The sequence below is a fragment of the Neurospora tetraspora genome (genome assembly GCF_033439725.1).
Source record: "Neurospora tetraspora strain CBS 560.94 chromosome Unknown B0H65scaffold_2, whole genome shotgun sequence".
Lineage (NCBI taxonomy): Eukaryota > Fungi > Ascomycota > Sordariomycetes > Sordariales > Sordariaceae > Neurospora > Neurospora tetraspora.
In genome coordinates, this window is record NW_026944384.1 from 219,709 (window position 1) to 244,932 (window position 25,224).

Here is a 25,224-nt window from a genome sequence, read left to right on the forward strand (position 1 = left end):
CTAAAATTCTATATAATAATTATAATAATTAAACCATTACCTATATATAGAAGGATAATTAATATACTATAAAATGTATGGGGGGAAATATAGCTTACTACTAATAATAAAGCTTTTCAAATTACGGTTAGCTAATTCAATTGGCGATGTAGTACGATGGCCAAAATTAAGCCTCTCGTTAATATAATAGGTAGCCCACTCCTCTTTAATATAGATGTACGTTTTATTTAAATACGTAATACTTGCCGTTTACTACGAGAAAAAGCTCTTAAGCCTCTCCTAAGCAGTATTGAAGTCCTTAATAGTATACGCATAGTACGTATATTTCTAGAAATTGTAAAGTCCAATCCTTAAATACTCTACGGTATTAGGCAATAGAGGTAATTAATTTATATTATCTATTAATTGATTTATACGAGTAATTACGTATTAATCTTCCTTATCGAATTCCTCTAGATTCGTTGTATTATTGGGTTAGGTTGGCTGGGCTGCCCGTTGTATTAATACTAATATTTCTTGCTAGAATTGTACCTTATTTCTAGTAGTATAAATATAGTTAACCTAGGCGGCGACCTTCTTATCCTATTTGCGCTTGATGTTTAATACTATATTTTTATTGATATAAAAGATATATAGTTGAGAACGCGCTTCTAGATAAATTCGTTTAATGGCTACCCTTACTGTTATGTTGTAGTTTATATTAGTTATTATCGGTTTGGAAGCGTTGATAGTTTCACGATAATTATTAATTCGGTCTATTAATTAATTAAATTCCTCCTATCTCTCGTTATTGATAAGGCTAAAACCGTAGTTAAAAGTATATTTAGTACCAATTATACTAATAATTTAAAAGAAAGCGAGGCCTTTATTATTCGTTTTATACGTATTATCGTATATTTAAATCTATAGATTTTAGCGCTAGAGTTCCTCATACTTTGGATTACTCTAGAAGAGGGTAAGCGGTTTAGTCCCTTCTTCAAACGTAGAGGTAGAGAAAGTTAAATCCTCTTAAACGGCGTTTACTTAATTAACTTTAAAGTAGACCCCCTTCTTTTTAAGGAGCTTTATTGTAAGTTGGAAAGGGTTAATTAAAAATAGTATAATACTTTGAAAACGAACTTTTAGGCTACTTATAATAAATAATTCCCTACTTTCTAAAATATATTACGTTTAGCCGAGGGAGAGTTTATACGTATTAGTACTAAGGGTAACTATAATATAGTAATAATATTAGCGAGAAAGCGGAGTGTAACGTTAACCTCGCTCGTTAATGACCTTCGCAAAAAATTATATACTTATTATAATAAGAAGTATTATAATAAGGAAGGATATTGGGAGTTTTACCCTAAATTAAAGAAAGAATATAATGCCCGCAAATAGAGAAAGAAGGAGAGAAATTTATTTTTAATATTAATTTCGGCGGTAATAAGTTTTAAAATTTTTTTTTTTAATAATTTCTACCCTTTCTTTACTAATTTATAATCAGATAGAAACCGATTGTTGTATTTATTTTTAACGATATATTTTACGATGGAATGAAAGACTTCCATTTGTTTTAAATATTATATTTCCTTAATTTAGGATATAATTAATATATAATAATTATTCGAAGTAATTTTATTATTTTCGAATTATATAATAGTTCTAACATCGGTATTGGTAGCGTAAAGGTCCTAATATTAGGTATTAGCGAAGTAGAAGAGAAATATGTTTTTAATAGTATAGTTACTATAATTCGATTTGAGAAAATCTTTTTTGCCCTAAAATTTAATATTAATTTATTTTCTATAATTTGATTTTTTAACTACAATTTAAATATAATTCTATTTAGAAACTACTAGCATATTATGAAAGCCGGTATAAGTATCCAAACTAACCCCTTCGGTATTTTCTTTATTTTATAAATTATTAATATTATTTAATAAATTTTAGTTTTTTGTTTAATTAATTTAAGAATGAAATTTTAGTACGACCGTATAGGGTAATTAAGCGAAGAAAATTTTGTTAAAATATAGGATATAGTTAGCGGGATGAAAGATATATAATAGTATTATATATATAAATTATACGTTTGTCACGGGTCTACTAGGTTATGCACGGTAGTAGGGGTGGAACAGAGCTTAAGATTGTTAACAAAGAGGAAAAGGTCTGCAGGCCTAAATAGGTCTGTAGAGACATAACTGTATATTAAAATAAATAGGTAGCCTAATTGGCAATAGCTAACTACGGAGCATACCTCGGCCCGAACAGGCTTAGCCAGGCCTACAACCGGGCACCATATCCCTAGGCGCTAGCCTTTTATATTACTCTCCTACTCCCTCTCCCCGCATGTATAAAAATAAAGATAATAAAAATTATTATATATAAAGAATCCCTGGAATCGATAAGCGGTTTATAACTGTACCATAATCCTCTACGTTAAATACTCCTAAACCAAATACTCTAAATAACACGATTACAAATAAATAAAACGACGTAGACAACTAGAATCTCACTACGGCCAACGCAAAGAGCCTACGCATATCGCACCCGTCCTGAAAGTAAGCCCCCGGGAACTGTTAACCTCAATACCTATATTATACACGTACGCGGCCGCTAGAGCGAGGGAATAAATCTTCCCCTATACGCATTTCCAAATCACTATATATAATCCAGCCCATCTATCCGTATAAACCTTCGTCTTAACTATCCTACCGATAAGGCGTTATAGCGAAACTACCTAATTAAGTAAAAGTCTTTTTATAACCCTCCTTCTTATAGGAACCGTAACGAGGCTTTAGTATGATTTTAATACAATTTCTACCGTTAATACCTATAAAGCAACACTATACAATTTCTTCTCACGGTAGTTACAACTATATATTTAACGTATTATAATCCTATATCGGTTATAAATAGAGGCTATTATTCAAAAATTCCGGGGAGCAACGGTTTTAACCCTTTCCTCTTAAATAAAGTCTTTCTAGGCCGATTCTCACTCCCCTAAGTAGTTTCCACTCGTTATTATAAATCTCGTTATTATTAAAGTCCCTAACCAATTCAACGTAGGTAGCCTATAATTATACGGCCTTGCCCTTACCCTTATTCGAAGGATACTCCTTTACTTAGTATACTTAGGAACTACAGCCTATATAGCGGTTCTCCTTCTTCTACCTTTATCGTTATTTAAGTATAATAATCCTAGTACCGTTGCCTCTTAATAGACTACTACGTTTCCTTACTCTTATTGTTCTCGTGGCGCCAATCTATATAGGATTACCAGCGTTTATAGCCCTAGAAAGATAATTGTTACTATTAAGATGGCGAAAGGATTTTAGTAGTTTTAGCTAAGTATCTAGGGCTTTTAGGCGCTCCTTAAAGCGATCCTTCCATTCTTAGTTAATATTATTCTTTAGAATGGCAATTTTGGCGTCGTTTGGCTACGTAGAAGCGCCGGCTTTGTAGAGAACGTTCTCGAAGCGAAGGAGGAATTTCGTTATCAGCTCCTTTATATTAGCTTAGAAAGTATCGAAAAATTCCTAACTTGCACGCTTATCTACGTTCGGGTCGCCGTACGCAAAATAGATCTTCTGGAGAAGGCGGTCAGAGGAACGGTTAGAGGGCTATTTAGCGAACGGGAATAGCTCGATCTTAATAGACGGTGAAAGGCTAGAGTAGAGGTAATGAAATTAGCCCTCTAGATTACTAATAGCGTAGCCGTTTGTATACAACTTCGTTTCGGCGTTGTAAATCTAAGCGTCGACCTTTGGGGTAGTCCCTATAAATTTGTTAAGATGTGGGAGGATTAGCTTCGGGGCTACAGATTTAACAGTAGCGAATTCGGCGACGAGGGCGGAGATTGAAACAGTGAATTGCTATTGGCGTTTAGCGGCGTTTTAGGCCTAAGGGATAGAAGCTATAGCGATAAGAAAAGAGGAGTTACAAAGAAGAAAAAGGCTGTATAGACAATCAAGGGCTCTTAAGGCAGACGAAAGCAAAGCATTTAGAAGGATTTAAAAAGAGGGTTAATAATATATTACGGGTTTACTAGGTTGTATACGGTAGTAAGGGTGGAATAGAGTTTGAGATTGTTAATAAGGAGGAAAAGGTCTGTAGGCCTAAATAGGTCTGCAGAGACATAGTTATATACTAGAATAAATAGGTGGCTTAGCTGGCACTGGCTAACCAGGGAGCATACTTCAGCCCGAACAAGCTTGGCCGGGCCTGCAGCCGGGCACTATATCCCTGGACGCTAGCCTATCACAACGTTAAAGGCCGGATAAAAAGAAATTTATATTATAGTAAATTTAGATAGGCCGAATATATATTAAATATAATCTATATAAATATCTACGGGTGTTTTAATATTATTAGGTATTGTAAAGAATACTATTAGAGTATACTAGTTAATAAATATAGTAAATTGAATAGTTTATTAACTATGAAAGATAAGGTAAGAATTTAGTAATTTATTTAATAGTTTGTATATATATTAGCAATAAGGGAACTTTAAAAAAAGAAATACTACGTTATTTATTTCGATAGGGCTTAAAAATTTAATGGTAACGAATTTATCAAATAGGCCGTTAAGCAAAGGACGTAAATCGAAAAGTAAATAATTAAATAATATTAATTAAACGATATAGTAAAAAGTTTAAACTTCTATTTATAAGAATAACGTTTGCTTACTATAATTAAAAGGAATATTCCAAAGAGATTTTAATTAGAAATCCCTAAAACAATTAACTATGTTAAAAATAGAAGCCCTTATTTAACCTTTAATAAAACGCATTTTAAACTAATCTATAAATAAAGATTAGACGTTAATAATATTAAAGGTATTAGTACTATAATTTAATATTTAATTCCGTAAGTAAATAGGAAGAAGATAGATAAAAAAGCGGTTAAATACGTACTTATTAGATTCGAAGGATATACGGTCTATATGTTCTTAATATTAAACGGTTAAGTGATTAAATTAAATAACGTTTATTTTAAAATAGAAAAGACCCTTATTAAATGTAGAATAATAAACGTAATTATATAAATCATTCCAAACCTAGACCGGATCCGACCCGACGTTATAGCGGCGGATAAAAGTAATTAAACTAACGCTACAGTTCCGAATAAGGGTAGGCAAATAGGTTTTAAAAGTAAGTAAACGGATTATTCTAGTGGTAAATATATAGATCTATAAGATAATTAACCCCGGACCCTGGACTAGGGTAAATAATTAATGAATCAGGGTAAACTAGGGGGTAATAAAAGTAAATAGGGATTCTCCAATTTACTATTTATAATTTTATTAATAATACGGTCTCTACCTTATAACCGTTAATAATAAAGGTCTATTATTAAACGAATTATACTAGTAAGATAACGGTAAATATTAAATGACCTTTCTTTAGGTACTTTAATAGTAAATAATGAGTTTGGAACCTAAACCGGCGCTTTATTAGGCTGTAATGTAGTATAAACGTAAATAACGCCTTTGCTACTAGCTTTTACCATTGAAGGATATTTGGAATTCTAATATCTATTAAGAAATAAAATTTTTAAATACCTTTATCCGATTTAATATTATATATTATATATTAGAGGGACGGATTTAGAGGAAGGAATTGAATTATTATAATTGAAGGAAATAAAAGAGAGCTTCTTTTAAGATAAGTAGTTAGGAATTATAATTAATAAATATAAATCTTTAATTAAAAATAATATATAGGAATTAGTAAATATGATACCGGGAATATACGTTTTATACGATAAGTAGGTTTATAAATTTCAAACGCGGGCTGAATAATAAAGTTAGAGAAAGTCTTTTCGCACCGCCATCATTGTCTTCAGACACCGCTATCCAAAATGTTTTTCAAAGTAACTCTACCGAAATAAGACCTTATGATTTATAAAGAGGCTTGTAATTTTTGTCTTCTTTTACTCTACCAAGCGATACTCATATTGTAATTATACACCATCTATAGCCTTAGTAATGTAAAAAAAAATTAAAGATAAGCCTAATTAACTTTTAATATTAAACTTTTGCTCCTACCGCGGGGGTAAAAAGGGGTATGAGGGAGATGTTGCCTTAGTAATATGAAACAAAAATCAACAAATTTTCTGACCCTACTATTGTATTCGTAGATTCAAATTTGGCTAAGTTATACTTAGTTCAATTTTGGATAGCGGTGTCTGAAGACAATTATAGCGGTGCGAAAAGACCTTCTCTAAAGTTATTAGACGAAAGGTTTAACAATTAGTCTACAATTTTAAATAAATTGAACGCGTAGACTATTTTGAAACTTTTGTTTTTGTTATTAAATTAATAAGTTATTAAATCCTATTTGCTATTATTATAATTCTAGATTTCAAAATTGAATAAATAGATATTAAAACCGCTTTCTTATATAGGAATATAGAAGAGACGATTTATATAGAATAATTATTGGAATTTAACGAAGGATTAAGAGTATATAAATTTAATAAAGCATTCTACGGATTTAAATAAATACTTAGGATTTAATTTAATATATTAACGTTAGCGCTAAAAGACTTTAGCTATACTCCTATTATTATTAATTGTAGAATATTTTTTAATGATGACATTTTCGTAGCTATTTATATAGATAATTTACTAATCGTAAGTAAAAATAAGGCTGAGATTTAGAATTTGAAGGATATATTAAACGAAAGGTTTTAAATACTAGATTTGGGTCCTTATTACTACTATTTTAATATTCGTATTACCTAGAACCGCCGGGAACGGATTATCTATTTTGACTAATAGGGGTATATCCATAAGATTTTTACTTAATTTAATATAATTTTATATAATTAAGCGGATATTCTAATAATAACCGACCGTTTTAAAAAAGTAGAGGAGAATTAGACTGCTAAGAAAATTAAAACTATTATATTTTAATCCGCCGTCAGGTCCTTAATATACGTTATATTTATTATTAGGCTAGATATTACGTACGCTATATTAATAATTAACCGTTATATTATAAACTCCGCCAAAATATATTTCTAGGCGCTTAAGAGGATTGTTAAGTATTTTAAGGGTACGAAAAGTTTAATATTAATATTTTTACGGGAACTAAACCCTCTAGAAGGGTATTTAGATTTAAATTAGGTTAGTAATTACAATATTAGAAATTCTATATTTAATTTTGTATTTAACGTTAGTAGTAGATCGATTGATTGGAATTTAAAATGATAATAAACGGTAGTTTTATTATTAATAGACGAAGAATATATAGGATAGATATTAGCGTTTAAGGAAATAATTTAATTAAATAAATTATATATAAAATTTAATATTAATTTTCGAAGGGGAAGTAAGGCCAATAAAGTAACTATTATCTATTATAATAATTAGGGCGCTATAGTACTTACAAAGAACCCAATATAATATTAAAAAATAAAGTATATTAATATTCAATAGTATTTCGTACGTAATAAGGTTGAAGATAGAACTATTAATTTTATTTATATACCGATAGAGGAGTGGATAGTTAATAGATTAATTAAATTATTTAAGATTTATTTTTACGTTTTAGAGATAGTATTGGCCTTATCGATAGGAGTAGGGTACTTAGAAGCTTCGAGGAGGATATAAGTATTATTAATTTATTTACTAGCAAGGAGATAAATTCCTGTAATAGCGAGGACGAATATTAATAAGCCTCGTTGACAGATATAAAGTAAGGAGAAGTCTTAATACTATTTATATTTAGTAAAGGGGAGTACTAAATATTATAGATCTTTATAGTATTAAGCCTCATTAGCTTTGTGAGTAGAGCCTTATATATGTCGATATATAGGTAGATAAGGGTATTTAAGGGTAGATAAGGCAAGCGAGTATAAAAGGCGGTAGTTACATCGCATAGATCTAGCTTACTCTTATTGAATGATATGGCTTTTCTCCCATTCTCTTACATACATTTTGACACCAGACCCTTTTTTGACCCACTTTTCCTGCTTGTACTATCATGTGTTTGACCGTCATCAACTTCGAGTCGTTCACTCAAAGATCTGGGACCAACAACAATCCAACACGGTGCGGGATCTATATTCGATCATGCCGTTCCCTCTTTTCCTCTTCGGGAAGACAGATGTTATTCTGTGTGCCAAAATGTCAACTTCGCAGCTGTTTACCCATTTCTCTCTATCTCTTCTGCCCAAGGGTGTTGCAGCCCTCACAGTCAGCTGGGCAATAAGTGCCTGAATCGGGTTGGTTTGGGGTATAAATAGGAAATTTCTTGAGGAAGGGGCTTTGCTTCTGCATCCTTTATTATAATGCGTGAGCGGGAATGATCCAAGGGAACCGCTTTCAATAAATTCAGACGGAGTTCGGACCCGTATCACTTGCTGGTCTCTCAGAACGACCCGGAATGGCCTCTTCGGCATGACCAGTTACAAATACAACAAGCACCGGACTTTTCTGCAAGGAAATCATTTGGGTCACCTCCCATTTGCCAAGGGCAGTGTTAGGTCAAGCAGAAGATGGTATTACCATTGTTGGTTAAATCGCGACAAGGAATTTGCCCGCCAAAGTCATTGTTCGGTTTCCATTCAGACGATTGCAGAGAGCGTGCACGCAGTACGCAGATTGAAATATAGCTTCCTGGATGTATGCGACGGACTGGAACATGCATGGCAGTGCAGTGTCCCTCGGCATCTCCCCGCAATAACATGAATTGAAGCAGGACAGCGGGCTGGAAGAGTAAGAAACGGTGCAAAGGAGTAAGAAGATGTGACATAGTACCTCTAGTAGGTACAGAATGAAAAGGAAGGAGTGAAGAAGGTCGTGAGTGAGTGTTCAGACTCAGTGCATAACAAAAACAAAAAGATTGAAGAGAAAAAGAAGAGATTGCGCAGTCCAGGATTCGAACCTGGGTCGCTCGCATGATGACATAGTCGTTCGATCACCTCTTGGAGTCCCGGCACTTGCGTTTGGGGAGCGAGAGTATTAACCACTATACTAACCGCGCTTTTTGTTTGTTGAACGAGCCTCCGGGGGACCAGCTTATGAAGGGCCAGTGACGGTGGGCCTGGAAGGTGCGGTACGGCAGGTACGTAGGCGGATAGGGTACGTGTTACCCACCCCTGCTACCTCGTCCGAGTCCCGTGTCGGATACGCCTAGGTGGCGTAGGCTTCCCGTCGCGGAGAAAGAAGGAAGGAAGGCAGGAGAGAAGGAACGTCAGGCGGGCACGGTTCTTGGCAGTTAGCAACTGGCAACTCTGGCAAGAGACAATAATCTTAATGTGAAGGAAAATAGTGGCACTTTTGAACATTACATGGGAAGCCGAAGAGCATGCAGTCGCAGCTCTAGGGATGGGGGTTCACGTACACTACAAACAGATCATCACCGGCAAAGGGAGAACATGCGTCACACATCATGAAGGCTGGTATCGAGTGGATTAGATATTGATGTGTCCAAACGCAGGACGTTGGATATACACCTGTACTGCACCTACCGAATAGGTAATCTCGGGAACTCAGAATGGCTCAGACGCAGGGTTGAATCAATACTCCTTCCAAGTTCCAAGCAACTTCCCTGTGATGGGGCCGGCGTCGCTGCATGCTGCTCTTGATGGTGGTTGCTGAATAAAAATGGGGCTCCTGTGGCGACTCAAAGGCGTAAGCGGTAATCGTGGAGTCTGGGTGGGATGCGCGCTCATTTGAGCAATTTTGGACTTTTGTCTTTTTTCTTTCTTTTTTGTCTTTTTCCCTTTTAAAGTGGGTCTATGAGCTTCGCTGGCCAATGTAAATGCGTGTTGGCTGCACAGTGCAAGCAGACTGCCCCTGCCCTTGCACCCACACGATCGACAAGCCACTTGAAACTTTATTGCGACTTCATTCAACACTCACCCTGTTCTCGTTCTTCATCAGTGAGCTATCAGTGACCCCTCTTCCGCTCCGTTGTAGCGCCATCGAAGTTCTCAAGACAACACACAACCTTCTTGCCCTCATCACACTAGTCTCACCACAGCATCCACAGGACTGCAAATCACCGACACGCCAAACACGTCATCCGCTAGATCCAAAACGCGTTCATTCAAGATGTTTATGATCGTTGCTATCATCCGGAACTGGAGGGTTGACTGGCGTCGCGTCAGAGACGAAGCTATTCGGATGTTAAGGATATTGACCGGAGCGTTGTGAGCAGCCCGTCTCCTATCCCATCAGCACGCCAACCTTCTGAGCAAGGTTTAATACATTGTCGACTACTGTAAAAACATAATCTGATCAGGTCATCTTCCCTTGTAGAGGTAATGTCTTCTCATTCGATTCCACCTTCCTACATGGTAGTGTAGAAGTTTCCCGATGGTGTCAATCACCTGACGATGCCCTTTCAACCATCTCGACGTTTCTTGGAACGACGCAAACCGCACCTTCGCCCTCCATTAATATACGCCTCATCACCAGCCAATCGGCGAACTTGCCCGCAATTTTCTCACGCGAGCCCGGAAGATAGATCGTGGAGACGGGTGACGACTGCCGTGTGCTCGGAGCCATACTGCCGAACAGGCTATCATACCCGATATTGGGTTGTATCTATCCCGGCAAAGTGGTTGGCCACAAGAATCGACGACACTCCATCACATATCGTGATATATGGCAAGGTTGAAACCACCACGCAACATAGTCGACTCGTCCCGTCTTGGCATGCCCTGGATCTTGTTTTGTTTCCGGAGTCGGTCATATAGAAGGGGATCGCATGCCCACCGTGTTTCCCAGATTCTTCTGCTACCTCTCCTCCGGTTTCAAGGTCTCTCTATGTCATTTACCTATAGTTGCGGCAACCCGAGGACTCGACATAATGCGTCTGTTGAACATCTTCGCTATGACAGCGCCCCTTCTGGGTGCCGGTATGTTGATTTCCCTTCCTGTTTCCACCATGACAAGTAACTAATTCAAGTTCACAGATGTCCATGCTGAAATCGCAAAGCTCCCGCTCCCCAAGAGCTGCAGCGGCGTCCCCAAAATGCGCTACCAATACACCGTCAACGCCGCCTGGACTGTCATGAAGATCGCCGGCAGCTTGAAGCAAGTACGAACCATCATCTGGGACACCGAAGGCAACATGCTCGTCCAGCAAAACACCAGGGGCATTTCTGTGCACACCTTTGGCGCCGATGGTTGCATCAACAGCACCAACATGCTCATCTCCGGCGGCGGTCTCAACCACGGCTTGGACTTGACCCCCGATGGCAAGACTCTCTACGCTTCCTCGGAGACGACGCTCTACAGCTGGGCGTACGATCCTCTCACTCGCAAGGTCAGCAACCAGAAGACGATTGTCAAGGGCATGTCGACGGGTGTACACTCGTCTCGTGCCGTCAAGGTTGTACCAGGTCAGCCGAACCTGGTCCTACTGCAAGTGGGCAGCAACTCCAACTTCGACATGGCTGCACAAGAGCCGTCAACTGGTCGTGCTTGCATCAAGGTCTTTGATACGAACAATGTTCCCTCGGGTGGCTACAACTATAACACGCAGGGAGAGATGTTTGGGTACGGCTTGAGGAACGAGATCGGCTTTGTCCCTGATCCCAACGGTGTCTTTTGGGGCGTTGAGAACAGCGGTGATGTGAGTGATTCTCCCGTTTCCTTTTCTACCTACCTTCCTCCGGCCTCTTCTGACATCGTAATAGGACTTCATCCGCACCGAAAACGGCCAACGCAAAGACATTCACACCAACAACCCAGCCGAGAAGCTCAACAACCGTAAGCTCCTTTCCTTCCCACTCTTTCCTCACCCCCTTATTCCCAATAACGACTAACCCCCTCCCCTCCAGTCGGCGACCCCCGCACCGTCCGCAGCGCCTGGTACGGATACCCAACCTGCTTCTCAGTCTGGGACCCCTCCCCCTTCACCAACGGTCTCAAAACCGGCCAACACTTCGTCACAGCTCCCAACTCCTCCTACAACGACGCCACCTGCAACGGCAAAGCCATTGCCCCCCGGCTCACCTTCCAAGCCCACTCCGCTCCCATCTGGAACACCTTCGACGACGAGGCCAAGAACATGTACATCACCTTCCACGGGTCGTGGAACCGGCAGCCGTCTACGGGATTTAAAGTCGTGCAGGTGCCCTTCACGAGGTTGGCGGATGGGAGTTATGATCCTGTTGCTCCCGCAGATAGTAGGACGGGGTATACGGATATCTTTTCAGCGCCAAATCCGGGGAGTTGCACGGCGAATGGATTGACGCAGAGTAACTGCTTTAGGTTGACGGCTGCTAGTTGGGATCCAGCGGGACGGGGACTGTTTGTGGGGAGCGATAATAGTGCTGAGGGGGAGATTTATATCTTGAGTCCGAAGTCGTGAGTGGGTTGTGCGGAAGGGGAAGACTGTTGGATGTAGATTTAATATGCGAATATCTGTCATTCTCGTTGATGGTTGTGGTAGAAAATTGATGTGACCTTTGGTGTGAGCCTCCGAGCCTTGTTTGGTCCACGTCAGTGACGCTGAGGCGTGCATCAATGCTACACGTCCATCCTCTCGGAGATATGGAGACGGTGCACAAGTCTGTAGCATCTGTATCCCATTGTGCATGTCCTTCGCTACCTCTATGTTGCAGTTCCCTATTTAGGGGTGTTTGTGTTGTACTCTGTTCAACATCCCGTCACACATATTGCCGTCTGGTCCCACAGAAAAGGGGTACCATGAGGAAGAGCCGCAGCTCACGCCTGTAGCGCTGTAGGAGAAGCCAAAAGGCTGAGCAGTGAGCACCGATATTCTCCCCCATTTAAACCCTAACTCGATTGGTGCACGTATAAGAAATGGTTGTACACGCGGAGTAAATACCTCTGAATGATTCATGGCAAGATATCGAAGCCCGTTTATTCCCACTGCTTTCCAGTCCTGACTAAAACCGCGAAGAAGAATCCAACGCTCATATTCATCCAGTTCCCAGCTTCAAAAGACCTTCCTCGATACATGTACCTGTAGGTACCTCTACCTCACTTCTCCTCACGGTCAGCCTCCTCTCTCGGTTCAGCCTCCAGAACTTTCTTCGACTTTTTACCCGGTGTCATCCTCAATAGCGCACTACCGACGCTCCCGACGCTCTTTGCTACATCACTGATGATTTTCTTCGGCGTAGTCCTTGGGCCCTTACGAGACATCCGAGTCGGGGTAGTCGGCGGCGTCTCTGGAGGTGGACCTGACACGGTGTTCTTCCGCGGTATATCTGGAACAATCATAGCCCGAGGCAGCGAGACCAGAGACGTGGATGGTGTATCCTTAAACGGCAGAGAAGCGCAACTGTTGTTGGTCGTGATATACCCCGACTTCTCTTGTTTTGGGTTGAAACGCTTGGAGCCGAAGGCGCCAGCCCTGCCTCTTTTTGGGCCATTTCCTTCTGAAACCCGCAAGAGCAAGACCCGATCAAGAACCTTCCAGTATGAGTCGTTGCGGAGGAAATATTTCTTGTTGAAAATGTAGTCGTAAGGGTTCTCAAAGTGGTAGGGGAGGAGGATGTCCTCCCTGCATCTGTATGACACATTGGTCTCAACATAGGATCGTTTTCTCAAGTAATCATGATCGGATCGCCAGTTTTCGGGCTGCGGGGAGAGGTGAAGAATAGCTCCAGCATCCTTGTCAGACTCTCCATTGTATATCTGCATGTATGATGCTCTTTTGTCGGCGTCCCTGGGGTCGGGGAATTGCTCAATAAGTTTGTTGCCGCCGAACGAGGTCATCTCCACCGAAGGACTCCATGTTAGAAGTGATTTGGTTGGAAAAGGAGATGAAGGGCGGGAGAACTGACCTTTTGCACGACGACATAACCCTCTTCATCTGGATCAGTGAGGACTAATACTGGATGATGGTACCCCTCTGGGTCCATGTAGTCTTGGTAGGATCCCCATGCTTGAAGGCCTTCCTCTGGTATCTCCTGTGGTAGAAACATAATTTGTGCGGCAAGGGAGTACGGATCACGCGAGCGAGGGGCTCTCCCCTTCGTGTCGTCGCCAACTCCATTGCTATAGGTGTTGTCTTTGCTCTTGTAGGTGTTGTTCTGACAGTCAATATGGAGGGTGTGACTGGCATTGCTCGGAGTTCGGTGGAGTCCATCAAGGTCGCCGTTAATGCCATTGGGGCGGCTTTCAATATTGGCCCAGGCGGAATGACTGCTGCCTCCAAAATCACCATAGCTGAAACGATGGTCACCCCAATCAAAAGGAATCTGCTCCTTACGTCGTGGTGCCATCCTAAATCAGAAAAGAAGGGATTGAAGTAGTGTCTGACAAGTGATAGCTCGCCAAATGCCGCCATCACAAACCCCCCATCAGAACATGAAGCAGACGAGCCATACATCTTATACCACTCCCACTTCCTCGACTTCAGCCGCCATCAAGACCACAAGATCGCATTTCATGGCTTCTTCATGTATCACAGGTGTTCATGTCCCACTTTCGTAGGTCCAAGTTTAACCCACGTCGTGATTCATGACATGAAGTCGTTGCGCGCGGCTGCTGTGCGGCTCTTGTGTTGCGGCTCCCTATGCCTCTTCCCGCCTGCGCCGCCCGGTCGCATTCCTGTGTGACGTACGATAAGGTACCAGACAGTCTAGCAACCTCAATGTAGCTGTCTTCTGTGCAGATCTCAAAAGCAGGAACGCCGGAAAAGGACTGAACATATGGGGAAGGCGTACGGGCCGAGCCGCTTGTGCTGCTGGATGCGTCAGCCTCGGATGTGGTCAACGTCGTCGCTAATCGCTCTTGGAGAACACTCAGTCAACGGCACACAGCAGCGTAATCCCTTGGAACAGCAATAGAAAGATCCTATTTCTTTCATTGTGCAGAGCTGATCCCTTTCCAACATTGAAGCCACAAACAATGCTCAAAGCAAGAGCTTCTCAGGTCTTCAATAATTCATATTCCAGCCCAACATATTCCACCTATTATTCTGAGTAAGACTGCGCAAAAAAACAAATATCATCCCTCGCTCAACACCCATTGATTCCATGTTCAACACTCAAAGGCTCCTTGGTCATCCAAAATCCCAAACCCACCATTCGCCCCCTTCCCTTCTCTTCCACATCCCCTATCAAGGATCGGCATCATCCACCTCGCCAAAAATAAAACAGCTTCTATAATCGGGCCATGGCAAGAAATGCGCAATCTCCTCGTAATACTCCCTCCATGCCTTATTCTCATACTCCTTCGCAAGATCAAACGTCCCCGCATCGCTGGCCTTGGAGGCTTGTTTCCCCTCCTCCTCCCTCTCTTTCACTGGCTCCGGCAGCGGCAAAGGCGTTTCTTCCCATCCTCTTCTCCACGACTTGCTATGGAGTTTATCATAGTCCCGTCCTTTGGTAAGCTCCGAAAAAGACTCCTCTTCGAGGACCCAGACGTCCTCTGTGTCTCCGGACTTGTACGGCTTGAGAATTTCGTAACGGATGGGGTATGATGCTTGGCTATTAACGTAGGAGTATTCTTTGTCCATGGGTTTCTCGTCTTTAAACTTGAGTAGGTTCCCGGTCTCCGGATGCTTGGGTGTCGGGGCGATGGGCCAGTAGGGCTCCCTGTTGCGGCGGTCGGTGGGCAGAGTTCCAGGGAATCTGGCTAGGATGTCTCGGTTCTTGAAGGATGTCATCTGCATGCATCAAAGCCAGCTCGATTAGCATCAAGAAGTTCCAAGCTCGCTGGGAGCAAAAGGGAGTGGGTGTAGAGGTAATCAAGGGAAACTTGCCAGTAAAACGCTAACTCTCCCTTTCTCGTCCATTCCCTTGGTGACAATGAGGACCGGGTGACCAAAGGCATCGCTGTCTAGACCAGACGGGACCTGCTCGGGTGACTCTTCGAGAATCTTCTCCCTTTTGGGAAGCCACCTGATCTGTGCAGCAAGATTGGTGAGGCTGCATCCGAGCATGCTAATTGGCTTTTCGGAGAAATGCTTGTCTTAACGGGGGAAATATGTGATATTTTGTCCTAGACTGCCTGCGGCCAGAGGCTCAGGGTTAACAACTAAAAGCCGATGGATTACTTGAGCGAAAAGAAGCGAGGAGGCAACTCCACGTCTTATAATCCTTATATGAGCCGCTCTGTAGTACCTATGGGGCTCTGATGATTCAACGCATTGCACAGACATGTTTGTCGTCACAGCGCGGAGGGTTTCGTTGTCCATGTTCCCTACCAGCTGGTAAAGAGCACACCACATGCATGTCGTGATCCCGCCTGCCGTGAAACATGGCGGCTGTTGAGCCTCGTCCTGCTCACACTCGGCATAGCCACTGTGTACGTGTGTAGGCTTACATGTGTGCCATAAGCATAGAGTGTTGCTCGACACCAGGCTGAACCGTGTGTGGTTCTAGGAACTCCGAAAATAGGAGTAGGTGATGAGGCCGTGGACTTGTGAAGAAATGATTTCGATTTTGACCAGCTGTGATGCTTGCAGATGGCTGTTTCTGTCTGGTAATGCTCGTATTCGCGAAGAGTACTTGTATGCTCTCTCTGTAGACTTTTTGTCGGAGATTTCTCAGACTCAGAGCTGATCAAAAAAATCTAGCATTATACCATCCAAAGTTCCCTTCTCACCCCTTTCCATTCTCCGTGTCCCCAGTGTCCTTCATTCTCCGCCGCCCTCCTTCTGCGTCCTTAATCATCTGCAGAATCTAGCATATTTCCTATCCAAATTATCCCTTCCAGTTCCCTTTCTATCCCACCAAACAAGATGCAGCGAATCTTCACCATTGTCCGAGGAAGATGGCCAGGGCGGTGGAGTAGTGAAGATAGAAGAGTCGGCCGATACTCTATCTTTTCGTGTGCGCAAGGTGGCTATCAGGCTCGTTTCAATGCTTCAGGATGAGGCGATAAAGAGTCGGAGCAGATAGCTGCTGCTTGATCGGAGGAGCACAATGCCCGAGAAGGTTCGAAGCGGAAGGAAGCGTCGGCGACTGGACAAGAGACCCGGCTAAATCCCGAGGAAAAAGTCGACGGTCCCCTCAATGCACTTATCTCCTCTCCTTCTGCTCTCTGGCTTTGGGCTGTGGGGGAAACAAACGCAAAGAAAAGGGAAAGGAGACCTAGCTGGCAGATGCAGAATCGACGCAAGCAACAAGGCTGCTTGGAAGTTGACTCCATGTTGTGATGCGCGCATCGCCCCAGATCTCCCCTCTTTGTGTCGTCCTCTTTCTTTGCAATCTCCTCCTCCTGTAATGATTTTGTTCAATGGCCGTAGATCTAAACATTGCTAGTCTGGTTGTGTACCAGACACAGTTCGTAGGACTGGGTCATTGACCTCTGCCTGCAATTTGATACGGGTGGGAGCGGCCGCATCGGTGATGATGTTGGGGATTGCGTGTGTGAGTTGATGGCAATCGTTGTTTCGAAGCCGCGTAGTGTGGTTGTCAGCACTGGGTGTCGGGTGAAGGCGATGGATCGGTCATCGGGTCGGTTCCCGGTGTAAGAGGGTGGATGATCGATCGGGAGTACTCGTGACTCGTCAGGGCTAAAAAGCACCGGACTCTATGCGCTGGTAAATCGGAGGGGCTACTTCGAGTCCATCTCTGGCTGATAAATCGTGACGTTCCGTGACTTGTTGTTGGGAAGAGGGCGTGAGGTTGAAACAAGGTTGGCCGTCGGAGGTTGTCGAAGGATGGAAGGACGGAGGTCAAAACAAAGTTGGCGCCAAGCCAGGGCGTCGCCGCCAAGATTTCAGGCTGTGGGCGACATGGAACCGTTCGGGGCGCTAGCGGGGGAATTGGGGCTAGCCGCTTACACGGCTGAGCACCTGGCCCTGGTCGGGTCTATCCATATACCGGCCAGAAAGGGGGAGCAACCTGTAACTGGCCTGAATAGGGATATGGCCAGTTATAGCTATATCCATACTCGTATGGATTCAGGTACCCGTACTGGTACCCACAAGGGTACCAGCAACCACCAATGAATACGCCGGTTGGAGGGGCGGCTAACGGGCTCCCGATGGGACTTTCTAAGCCGGGAGATGGAAGTGCAATGCCAGCCGGTTGGGCCTGCGTAGAAGTGGGAGACTTTGGTTCAGGTAACCCCGGCTTCGCCGCATAGGCATCGTCCAGCTCCTCGCAGAGTTGGAAACTAGTACAGTACTAATTAGTACTACTAGAGTACTAGACTTTAGTATTAGTATTAGTACTACCTCAGTACTAGACTAGACTAGTACTAGACTTTAATATATTAAAAATACTAATTTCTGAAAATTGATATTTTATGACTTTTTGAACTGTGTATAATTTAGATAAAAATAAGTAAGTATATAAATGGTATTATTATTAGGAAAAGATTTTTCCTTAATTATTTTTGGATTTATACACTTAAAAGGCTATAAAAACTATAATAAATAATTATAGAAAAATATTATTAGAATTCTGGTAGTAAATACGAAATACACGATTTTTATTATTATATATTAAAATTAGAAGTTATAATAAATAATAAGTTATAAAAAATACTAAAATACTAATTAGTATTAGAGTAGTACTAGAGTAGTACTAGAGTAGTACTTTTTAGTATTTTCGGTACTAAAAAGTACTAATTAGTATTAAAAATACTAGAGCAGTACTAGGAATACTAGAGTAATACTAGGAATACTAAAGTAGTACTAAGAATACTAAAGATTAAAAAAAATATAATTAAATAAGTTATTTATATATAAGTCTAATAAATAAATAATAATATATTATATATAGGGGTAAATAGAAGTATAAGAAGTAAAAAAGAGTAGAATATTAAAAGATTTGATTAGTATAATAGATATATAAGAATAAGAATAATAATAGAAATAAGAATAAGAATAATAATGATAATAGTAATAATAATAGTAATAATAATAATAATAATAATAATAATAATAATAATAATAAAAAGGGTTATAAACTTTTAAACCTTTTAAAGCTTCTAAGGCTTCCAAGGCTTCCAAATCCAACCTTTCAAAGTTTTTAGACCTTTTTCGTTATTTAATTTAAAAGGGTAGCGAAATCGTACGTTTTTGAAACTCAGCGCTTAAAATTCCGTCACTTGACCATTTAATATAACTTTATCTACCCTCCATTATTATAATCTAACGTTCCTTTTCTCATCAAGATTTTTATATCTTTTTAATAAATAAAGCGTTTAAAATAGAAAAAAAGGATAGTTTTTCGAGAAATTAATATAACGAGGTATTCTTTTAATGAGCAATCTAATCTATATATACTTTTATTATTTACTAACGTTTTATTAGGATAACCAAATATTCTAGGTTTATAATAATTCTCGTTATAATAAGCGGTTTTTAAATAAGTATACCTTGTAATATTATTGGCGCTAGTAGGAGAATTTAAAGAAGGAGGGCTAGTCTTATAAGGCTTGCTTTGAAGAAGTGTAAATATTATATATATAAATAATATTAAGAATATTTATAATATTTATTTATTATAATTATTCTTATTATTATATATATATATAATATAAATAGATTACTGTGGTTTTTATTTTCTTTTTTACTATACTTGTTAACGTGTGGCTAGTACTGTGCCTTGTAACTGCCTTGTACTACCTTGTAGTATAGAAGGCTAGTTGAACTATTCCTTCTACGGAATCAGTTGACTCAGTCCCCACAGAATGTACTAGAATACAAGAGGTTTTGCCACTGTATTCTAGAGTCTTATAACTTAGCTAGCATTTCTTCCAGACTGATTTGTCATCACAGGATTCAACAGAAGCTTCTAGATGCTTAGTGTCCATGTATATAGAGACCTCTCCTCTCCTTCAGTTCGTCACTCCTTAAGCAAGCAAGCAAGCACAAGTCAAGCAATACAATATAGTCTTTTCTCACAGTGCAGAGTCCACTGTAATCTTCTGTCTTGAGAGCAGAGTCCTCTCTAAGACCTCTTTTACAACATCCTTTTATTGTACTTGCAACTACGCTGCTTCCTTCAGCATTGCTGTCGTACTTCCTACCGCTTCCGCTCCGCTCTGCTACAAGTGCATAGTTCACTGTAGCAACCTTGTACTGGTGCTATCATTATAGGCCAGTCAGGGCACCGCAGCAAACAATACTTATATTAGTAATTAGTATATAGATTGGCCCTTTTGATTTATTATATAGAGAAATTAAAAAAAAACCGTTAAATGTAGCTTTTTCTTATATTGAATATATTATTTTATATATATATATATATAGAGTATTAATAATTTCTTAGCATATATATATATATATTATCTTAAGATAGCTAAATATATTAGTATTATATAAATTATATTTTAAACGTTCTTCATACTTTTAGTACTTTTAGTACTTTTAGTATTTTTTAGTATTTTGTATGTAACTTTTAGTATTTTTAGTAGTACTAATTAGTACTAATTGGTATTTATTTTTACTAATAACTTCACGGTTATTAAATATTTTTAAAAACCGTTAATAGTATTAAAACCAGCTCGTTTTCTAGTATATTTTATATACTAAAACTATTTTTGGAAAAATACTAAAAATACTCTAGTAGTACTAAATACTAGAGTACTAATTAGTACTAGTACTAGGTCTAGTAGTAATACTAGACCTCTAGTACTAGTACCGGTCAAATACTAGACTAGAGTAGTACTAATCCCAACCCTGGCTCCTCGATGCATTCCTTGGTTAACACTAGACCGCCTCCTTGACCGCAGCCAATAAACGGTCGCAAACCATCGCTGAGGCATTCGTATTCCTCCAAGAGCTTAACGTAAGACCCCTTGTCCATCTCCTTGTCCTCTTCAAACGACAAGACCTTTCCCGTTACCGGGTGTGGTGGTGCCGGGGAAAGCGCTACGTATTGAAGCATTAGACGTTCCCGGGCCTCACGGGAGCGCGGATGGTCGCTGGGGAATTTGTCAGACAACGACCTTCCCTGAAAAGACGAAATCTGGGTAAGCCAGGCGAGCGGTTAGCAACGTCTTTGTATGAACCTGGTGGAGACTGAAATTCAAAGAATAAAGAGTTGCAATATGGGGTACGTACCGGATGAAACTTGACATGAATTTTCTTAGGGTCGAGCTTATCGTGTCGGACTGAAGAAACAACCACTGGGTGGTCGAATGCCTTGGGGTTTTGGGAGACAAGCTCGAGGGTATTCAGGAGAGCTTGCATGTCTGATGAAAAGCAGTTGACTTGCAGCCTTTCGACGTAAACTTTCTGGGACGGAAGCCACGCAATCTCGCCCTTTTGGGGCTTCCATGTCTCGGGCCTACTGAGGGAAGTAAAGTGTCAGCAGATAGAATTCGATAGGTAACACATATCTGTTTCATAGCAGGACACACGGAAGTTATAATAAAGATGGCAGGGGCGTCGGGGGACTAACAAATCGCACTCCTGATGATGTTCCTCCCCCATCTTGTTCAAAATCGAGGTGGCCATGGTATCTCCTTCCTTGACTGGGAATATTGTTGGATAGTAGGGTCGGATGAAATTGTGGGTTTGGGTTCTTTGATGACTGAGTCGATAAGAGAACACGAGAGAAAATGACCGGGATTCGTGAAGTTGAGGATGAAAACACCAAAAGATCTCCAACGGAATGTTGACAGCCAGTTCTATAGTCCCCCACGAGTGACTATTTAAGACAAGGAGGGAGGACCATGGAACCGGGAGGCTCGAGGCCAGCAATGCTTGAAGTTTGCCTCATTTCTGCCACGTATATCAAATTGATGCAATGTAGATGCAAAGCCAACTTGCTGTGCACTTCGGGGATTTGAGCGGCCATTGCATAGCCCCAAAAATCTTGCCCATGCTTTATCATTGCACAGGGTGCGGTGCCATAAATGAGGCAGTTAATGCAGCTGCCTAGAGATACTCGGCCAAATCAGACATGATGTCTGATGTCAGCCTTGCTGATACGTCGTCGAGAGGCTATTCCCGTGGATAGCCGTCTTTCGACAAGGTACAGCTGTGGAGGAAGGAAGATGCTATCCTTACTACACGGAATCCGTGAACCATGGCTGACGATATGTACAGCTTGTCTAGACATATAAACTCGACGCATCCCTTGCAAATATCTTGTTTGCTGCCTTGTAGAAAACTGTTTTGTGCTGTAGCACCTCGGGAGTCTTTCAGTAAAATCAAGGAAATACTCGGTCAGCTCCGGAGTCATGACCGCCTGCGCTGCGCGTGCTGCCAGCAGGACGTGGGCAACACGTAAACGATGGTCAAAAACAAGGAAGCACCTGATTTCATTCTGATGCCCGTGACTTGATTCGTCATTGGTCAAACAGTTTGCGCAGGTAAAGGAGTGTAGGTCGAGAAATATAAATAATGGGGCTATTTTATGGGATGTTTCTTCCATGACTGCGAGAAAACTCACTTCTTCCTCTTTCCTCATTTACAGAACTCCCAAGTAATAGTCTGTCCCCACTCGAAGATCAATCAAAGAAAAATTGTCCAAAATCAAGCTAAGACCCCCTTTCCAAGATGATAATCACGGACGGCAACGGTGGTGTTAGCGGTGCCACTGTTTCAACTGATGATGCTATTAGCATCAACATCAAGTTCGACGACCCCAATACCAATAGCTCTAGCGAAAGAGGGTATGCTAGAAACAACGTCGACACAGTCGACGTGAAGGGAGAAGAAGGGTCCGGGGTCAAAAGTGGTGAGTACATGCACGATGATACGGATAGCATTGTGAAGGTCTTCCGAAATTGAAAGGGTGAACGCAAAGCAATCCATGGAAATGAACGTGGTGCTAACGCCGAGATAGATTCCGACGAACACGAGGGTAAAGATGCGGGTGAAAAGCGTGAAGAGGTAACAAAGGGGGTCGTGGACGAGATCTTGGGGTTTGATGCGGGCCTCTGGAAGGAGCTCTCCGACCTTTCCAACCTCCGCAGGAGCTAGCACTCACTCTGCATGCTCCTATGTTCGGACAGGCCTCCTTCCAATCACAGGAGGTTCTCCAGGAGCTTTGCGTGGAAGGTGACTTACTCCGAGAGCTGTAGCTCGATTTCCGGCCAACATACAGCCCCGACGTCTTTGTCATTGCCACTCTTCCGGATGCTTACGAACACTTCCAAGGACATCGAAAGACATGCGGGCGAAGCAACAGCACTTTTCCTTCTGCAGCATTAGTTCCTGACCAGCATATGTTCCGCATCATTTCTTAACAAAGCAAAAAAGCATATCCCAAACGGATGGCACCATCCTTTGTGCAGATTCTGGATCCCTCCATGCAAGGTCAATATGCGTGCCCGAGCAGCTCCAGTACCGAAATAGCACAACACAGTCCTGCAGCTTCAAATTTCCGAGCCAGCTGCGGTACCCTCGGCCTCCGTCAAAGTCGACGCCGCTCTATGCACATTGCACCGGCGACTGCACCGAGCAAGCCACGAGGTCATTCACGGTAGCCTCTTTGCCTGAAGACACCCAGAAGCGGGGGGGAGAGGCTCCAGTCCTGTACCTGTCGGCAACCAACGGAACAGCGTGGAAGCTCTACCAGGACAGCCTGCGCGCCCTATAGCTTCAGCGGCCACAATGGGCCCTTTAGCGAGAAGCTCCAGGCTTTCAGCACTTCCGGCTTGTATTCCGTCGGTGGGCGTGCAACGAGCATTATCACTCTGCCACCGGGCATCTCCGCGGCAAGTCGTGGAATCACGGCAACAACGCTTCTGTAGCTTCAAAATTCTTCGCGTTCCGGCATGTCGAGCTAGCTCCGAGGCTCTTCGTCGCTCGCAGGGAGCGTCGTCGGCGTTAGCAGAAGGACCGACTCCTTGGATCTGAGCAGAAGCTGTTAGCGACGAGACTACAGGTTTGGGACACGAGGAATTGGGGAACCTGGAGCACCTAGAGCACCTGGAGCGAGTGGGGCGGGTACAGGTACCTCCATACCCGCCCCTCTATGGGCTGATTCTAACGATTACGCTGAAGCTGCAGCGGCGGACATGTTGGCTTGGTCTTGATGGCTCTCGTCGGTTGGGAGATGAAGACAGATTTTGGGGGATCAAGTGCAAGTTGCGAGGAGCCTGGTGCAGGCTTGCAGGTGTCTTCACTTGGCAAAGAGTGTGAGGCAGGCACATGTCAGTTTCACGATGCCAAGCGACCTCTTGGAGACTCTCTCGCTGGAACGCGTTTCCTTGCGTTACTGCGAGATTCGGGTACTATCAGACGCATACCGCTCTTAGGGGGGATCCTGTTAGGGCAACTAGTGGTTTGCAACGGGCAAGAGTAAGGGAACATGTCGAATTCACAACGATTTTGGGAAAGTACACTAAAGTCAGATCATCAGCCCCACCTTCCCAGCGCTCCCCAGGGTGGCTCCGCGTGCTTGTTCATACCTGCCACGACCGTCAACTCGAAAGAACAAGCGGCAGGATTGCAGGAACAAGAGGCCACCTTCCCTCAGCTCTGGCTCTGAAATTTTTTTGCTGGAACTTGCATCAGCAGCAAAAGAACGCCTATCAAAAACGAAAAGCACAACAAATGCGTCTTTGCCGCCCCGTTCGTCCTGTTTTCTTTCAGAATTTCAGTTTTTTCTCCTTCTGAATTGTGTTGCTTTGTACAGATGGAACGAACGCTTTTGGCTGAGCTTGCCACCGGAATCTCATTTATAGGAGAGTCAGTAAACGAGAATTCACATGCAAAAAAGTTGTTACTGTCCAAGGAACTGTGCTTTGCGAACTTTTCAGCATAACTATGAAGCTGATCATCACAGAACGACCCGGCGAGCCCCTAGAGAGCTCCAGCACCGCGAAGAAAGTCAACGCTGGCACAGGCAACATCGAACATCGCCGCCAACACCCAACGCCTCCTCCCGAAGTCCCTTCCGAATTCCCTCCCCCTGGCCGAGCAGCAATCCGACCCCGAGACGAGAAGAAGAACTACACGTTCTCCAGTTTCAGCAGACGATGCTGCCGGCTGTCAGAGTGGACAGAGTGCTCCTAGTCCGCTACGACGGAGGCGCCCATACGCTCTTCGTCCAGGATATCGACAAGCTCACTCGCTTGGGCACGTACGACTTGTCTCTCCCTTGCTTACAAGGCGCTCCTCAAGCTCAGGAGCCTGCCATGCTGGCCTAGCGAATATGAGATTCGGAGGAGTCTATGGGATAGGGATGGTTTCCACGGGATGTTGGAACGCTCGGCGGATAGGGAGTCAGATCGGTTGCTGGCGTATACAACTACCATTGCTGGACGAGCGGAGAAGAAGGAGATCTGGACTTGAATGAGGGACTTGGGCGGCCATCAAGGGGAGGCCGCGGAGCTGGAGAAGTTGGGGAGGGAACCAAGCACTGCTCGGCCGGATTAGGAGCCTT

General features: G+C 42.3%; 8 protein-coding genes and 1 non-coding gene across 9 annotated transcripts; 4 read left to right on the plus strand and 5 right to left on the minus strand.

Moving 5' to 3' along the window:
• Positions 1–582: 582 nt before the first annotated feature.
• B0H65DRAFT_421181 (uncharacterized protein) lies at positions 583–762 on the minus strand (the record flags this gene model as incomplete). Its single annotated transcript, XM_062824324.1, has 1 exon — positions 583–762. A coding segment is annotated over one exon (180 nt), but the record flags the coding sequence as incomplete, so codon positions are not given.
• An 8,090-nt stretch (positions 763–8,852) lies between these two features.
• On the minus strand, positions 8,853–8,972 carry B0H65DRAFT_t146. Its single transcript has one exon. It is a non-coding gene; the product is annotated as a tRNA-Gly (tRNA).
• Positions 8,973–9,720: 748 nt separating this feature from the next.
• Positions 9,721–10,231, plus strand: B0H65DRAFT_87188 (uncharacterized protein). Its single transcript, XM_062831514.1, has 2 exons — positions 9,721–9,873; positions 9,984–10,231. The coding sequence occupies exons 1-2, from the start codon at positions 9,753–9,755 to the stop codon at positions 10,145–10,147; spliced, it is 285 nt and encodes a 94-aa protein (XP_062683715.1). The 5' UTR covers positions 9,721–9,752; the 3' UTR covers positions 10,148–10,231.
• A 574-nt stretch (positions 10,232–10,805) lies between these two features.
• On the plus strand, positions 10,806–12,314 carry B0H65DRAFT_419689 (uncharacterized protein; the record flags this gene model as incomplete). The annotated part of the gene is made up of 4 exons (XM_062824228.1): positions 10,806–10,854; positions 10,912–11,573; positions 11,638–11,710; positions 11,782–12,314. 4 exons carry the CDS (start codon positions 10,806–10,808, stop codon positions 12,312–12,314), a joined length of 1,317 nt encoding a protein of 438 aa, XP_062683716.1.
• Positions 12,315–12,949: 635 nt separating this feature from the next.
• B0H65DRAFT_585859 (uncharacterized protein) lies at positions 12,950–14,199 on the minus strand (the record flags this gene model as incomplete). The annotated part of the gene is made up of 2 exons (XM_062830939.1): positions 12,950–13,690; positions 13,759–14,199. The coding sequence occupies 2 exons, from the start codon at positions 14,197–14,199 to the stop codon at positions 12,950–12,952; spliced, it is 1,182 nt and encodes a 393-aa protein (XP_062683717.1).
• A 573-nt stretch (positions 14,200–14,772) lies between these two features.
• On the minus strand, positions 14,773–16,096 carry B0H65DRAFT_87201 (uncharacterized protein). Its single transcript, XM_062831515.1, has 2 exons — positions 15,684–16,096; positions 14,773–15,587 (listed from the first exon to the last, which is right to left on the minus strand). The coding sequence occupies exons 1-2, from the start codon at positions 15,861–15,863 to the stop codon at positions 15,039–15,041; spliced, it is 729 nt and encodes a 242-aa protein (XP_062683718.1). The 5' UTR covers positions 15,864–16,096; the 3' UTR covers positions 14,773–15,038.
• A 4,257-nt stretch (positions 16,097–20,353) lies between these two features.
• On the minus strand, positions 20,354–21,555 carry B0H65DRAFT_454747 (uncharacterized protein). Its single transcript, XM_062826206.1, has 4 exons — positions 21,286–21,555; positions 20,946–21,174; positions 20,440–20,850; positions 20,354–20,416 (listed from the first exon to the last, which is right to left on the minus strand). The coding sequence occupies exons 1-3, from the start codon at positions 21,339–21,341 to the stop codon at positions 20,539–20,541; spliced, it is 597 nt and encodes a 198-aa protein (XP_062683719.1). The 5' UTR covers positions 21,342–21,555; the 3' UTR covers positions 20,354–20,416; positions 20,440–20,538.
• Positions 21,556–22,108: 553 nt separating this feature from the next.
• B0H65DRAFT_87244 (uncharacterized protein) lies at positions 22,109–23,131 on the plus strand. The gene is made up of 2 exons (XM_062831516.1): positions 22,109–22,569; positions 22,678–23,131. The coding sequence occupies exons 1-2, from the start codon at positions 22,389–22,391 to the stop codon at positions 22,812–22,814; spliced, it is 318 nt and encodes a 105-aa protein (XP_062683720.1). The 5' UTR covers positions 22,109–22,388; the 3' UTR covers positions 22,815–23,131.
• Positions 23,132–24,191: 1,060 nt separating this feature from the next.
• On the plus strand, positions 24,192–24,389 carry B0H65DRAFT_391001 (uncharacterized protein; the record flags this gene model as incomplete). The annotated part of the gene is made up of 1 exon (XM_062823744.1): positions 24,192–24,389. A coding segment is annotated over one exon (198 nt), but the record flags the coding sequence as incomplete, so codon positions are not given.
• Between the last annotated feature and the right edge of the window lie 835 nt (positions 24,390–25,224).

Coding starts and splice junctions, on each gene's coding strand:
- B0H65DRAFT_87244 (XM_062831516.1), top strand. CDS start 22,389: ATGATAATCACGGACGGCAACGGTGGTGTTAGCGGTGCCACTGTTTCA. Junction 22,570..22,677: donor AGGGTCCGGGGTCAAAAGTG/GTGAGTACATGC, acceptor ACGCCGAGATAG/ATTCCGACGAACACGAGGGT.
- B0H65DRAFT_87188 (XM_062831514.1), top strand. CDS start 9,753: ATGCGTGTTGGCTGCACAGTGCAAGCAGACTGCCCCTGCCCTTGCACC. Junction 9,874..9,983: donor CCTGTTCTCGTTCTTCATCA/GTGAGCTATCAG, acceptor CAGCATCCACAG/GACTGCAAATCACCGACACG.
- B0H65DRAFT_454747 (XM_062826206.1), bottom strand. CDS start 21,341: ATGGCCACCTCGATTTTGAACAAGATGGGGGAGGAACATCATCAGGAG. Junction 21,175..21,285: donor CATCATCAGGAGTGCGATTT/GTTAGTCCCCCG, acceptor TACTTCCCTCAG/TAGGCCCGAGACATGGAAGC. Junction 20,851..20,945: donor TTCATGTCAAGTTTCATCCG/GTACGTACCCCA, acceptor TGGCTTACCCAG/ATTTCGTCTTTTCAGGGAAG.
- B0H65DRAFT_87201 (XM_062831515.1), bottom strand. CDS start 15,863: ATGCTCGGATGCAGCCTCACCAATCTTGCTGCACAGATCAGGTGGCTT. Junction 15,588..15,683: donor GGAGAGTTAGCGTTTTACTG/GCAAGTTTCCCT, acceptor TGATGCATGCAG/ATGACATCCTTCAAGAACCG.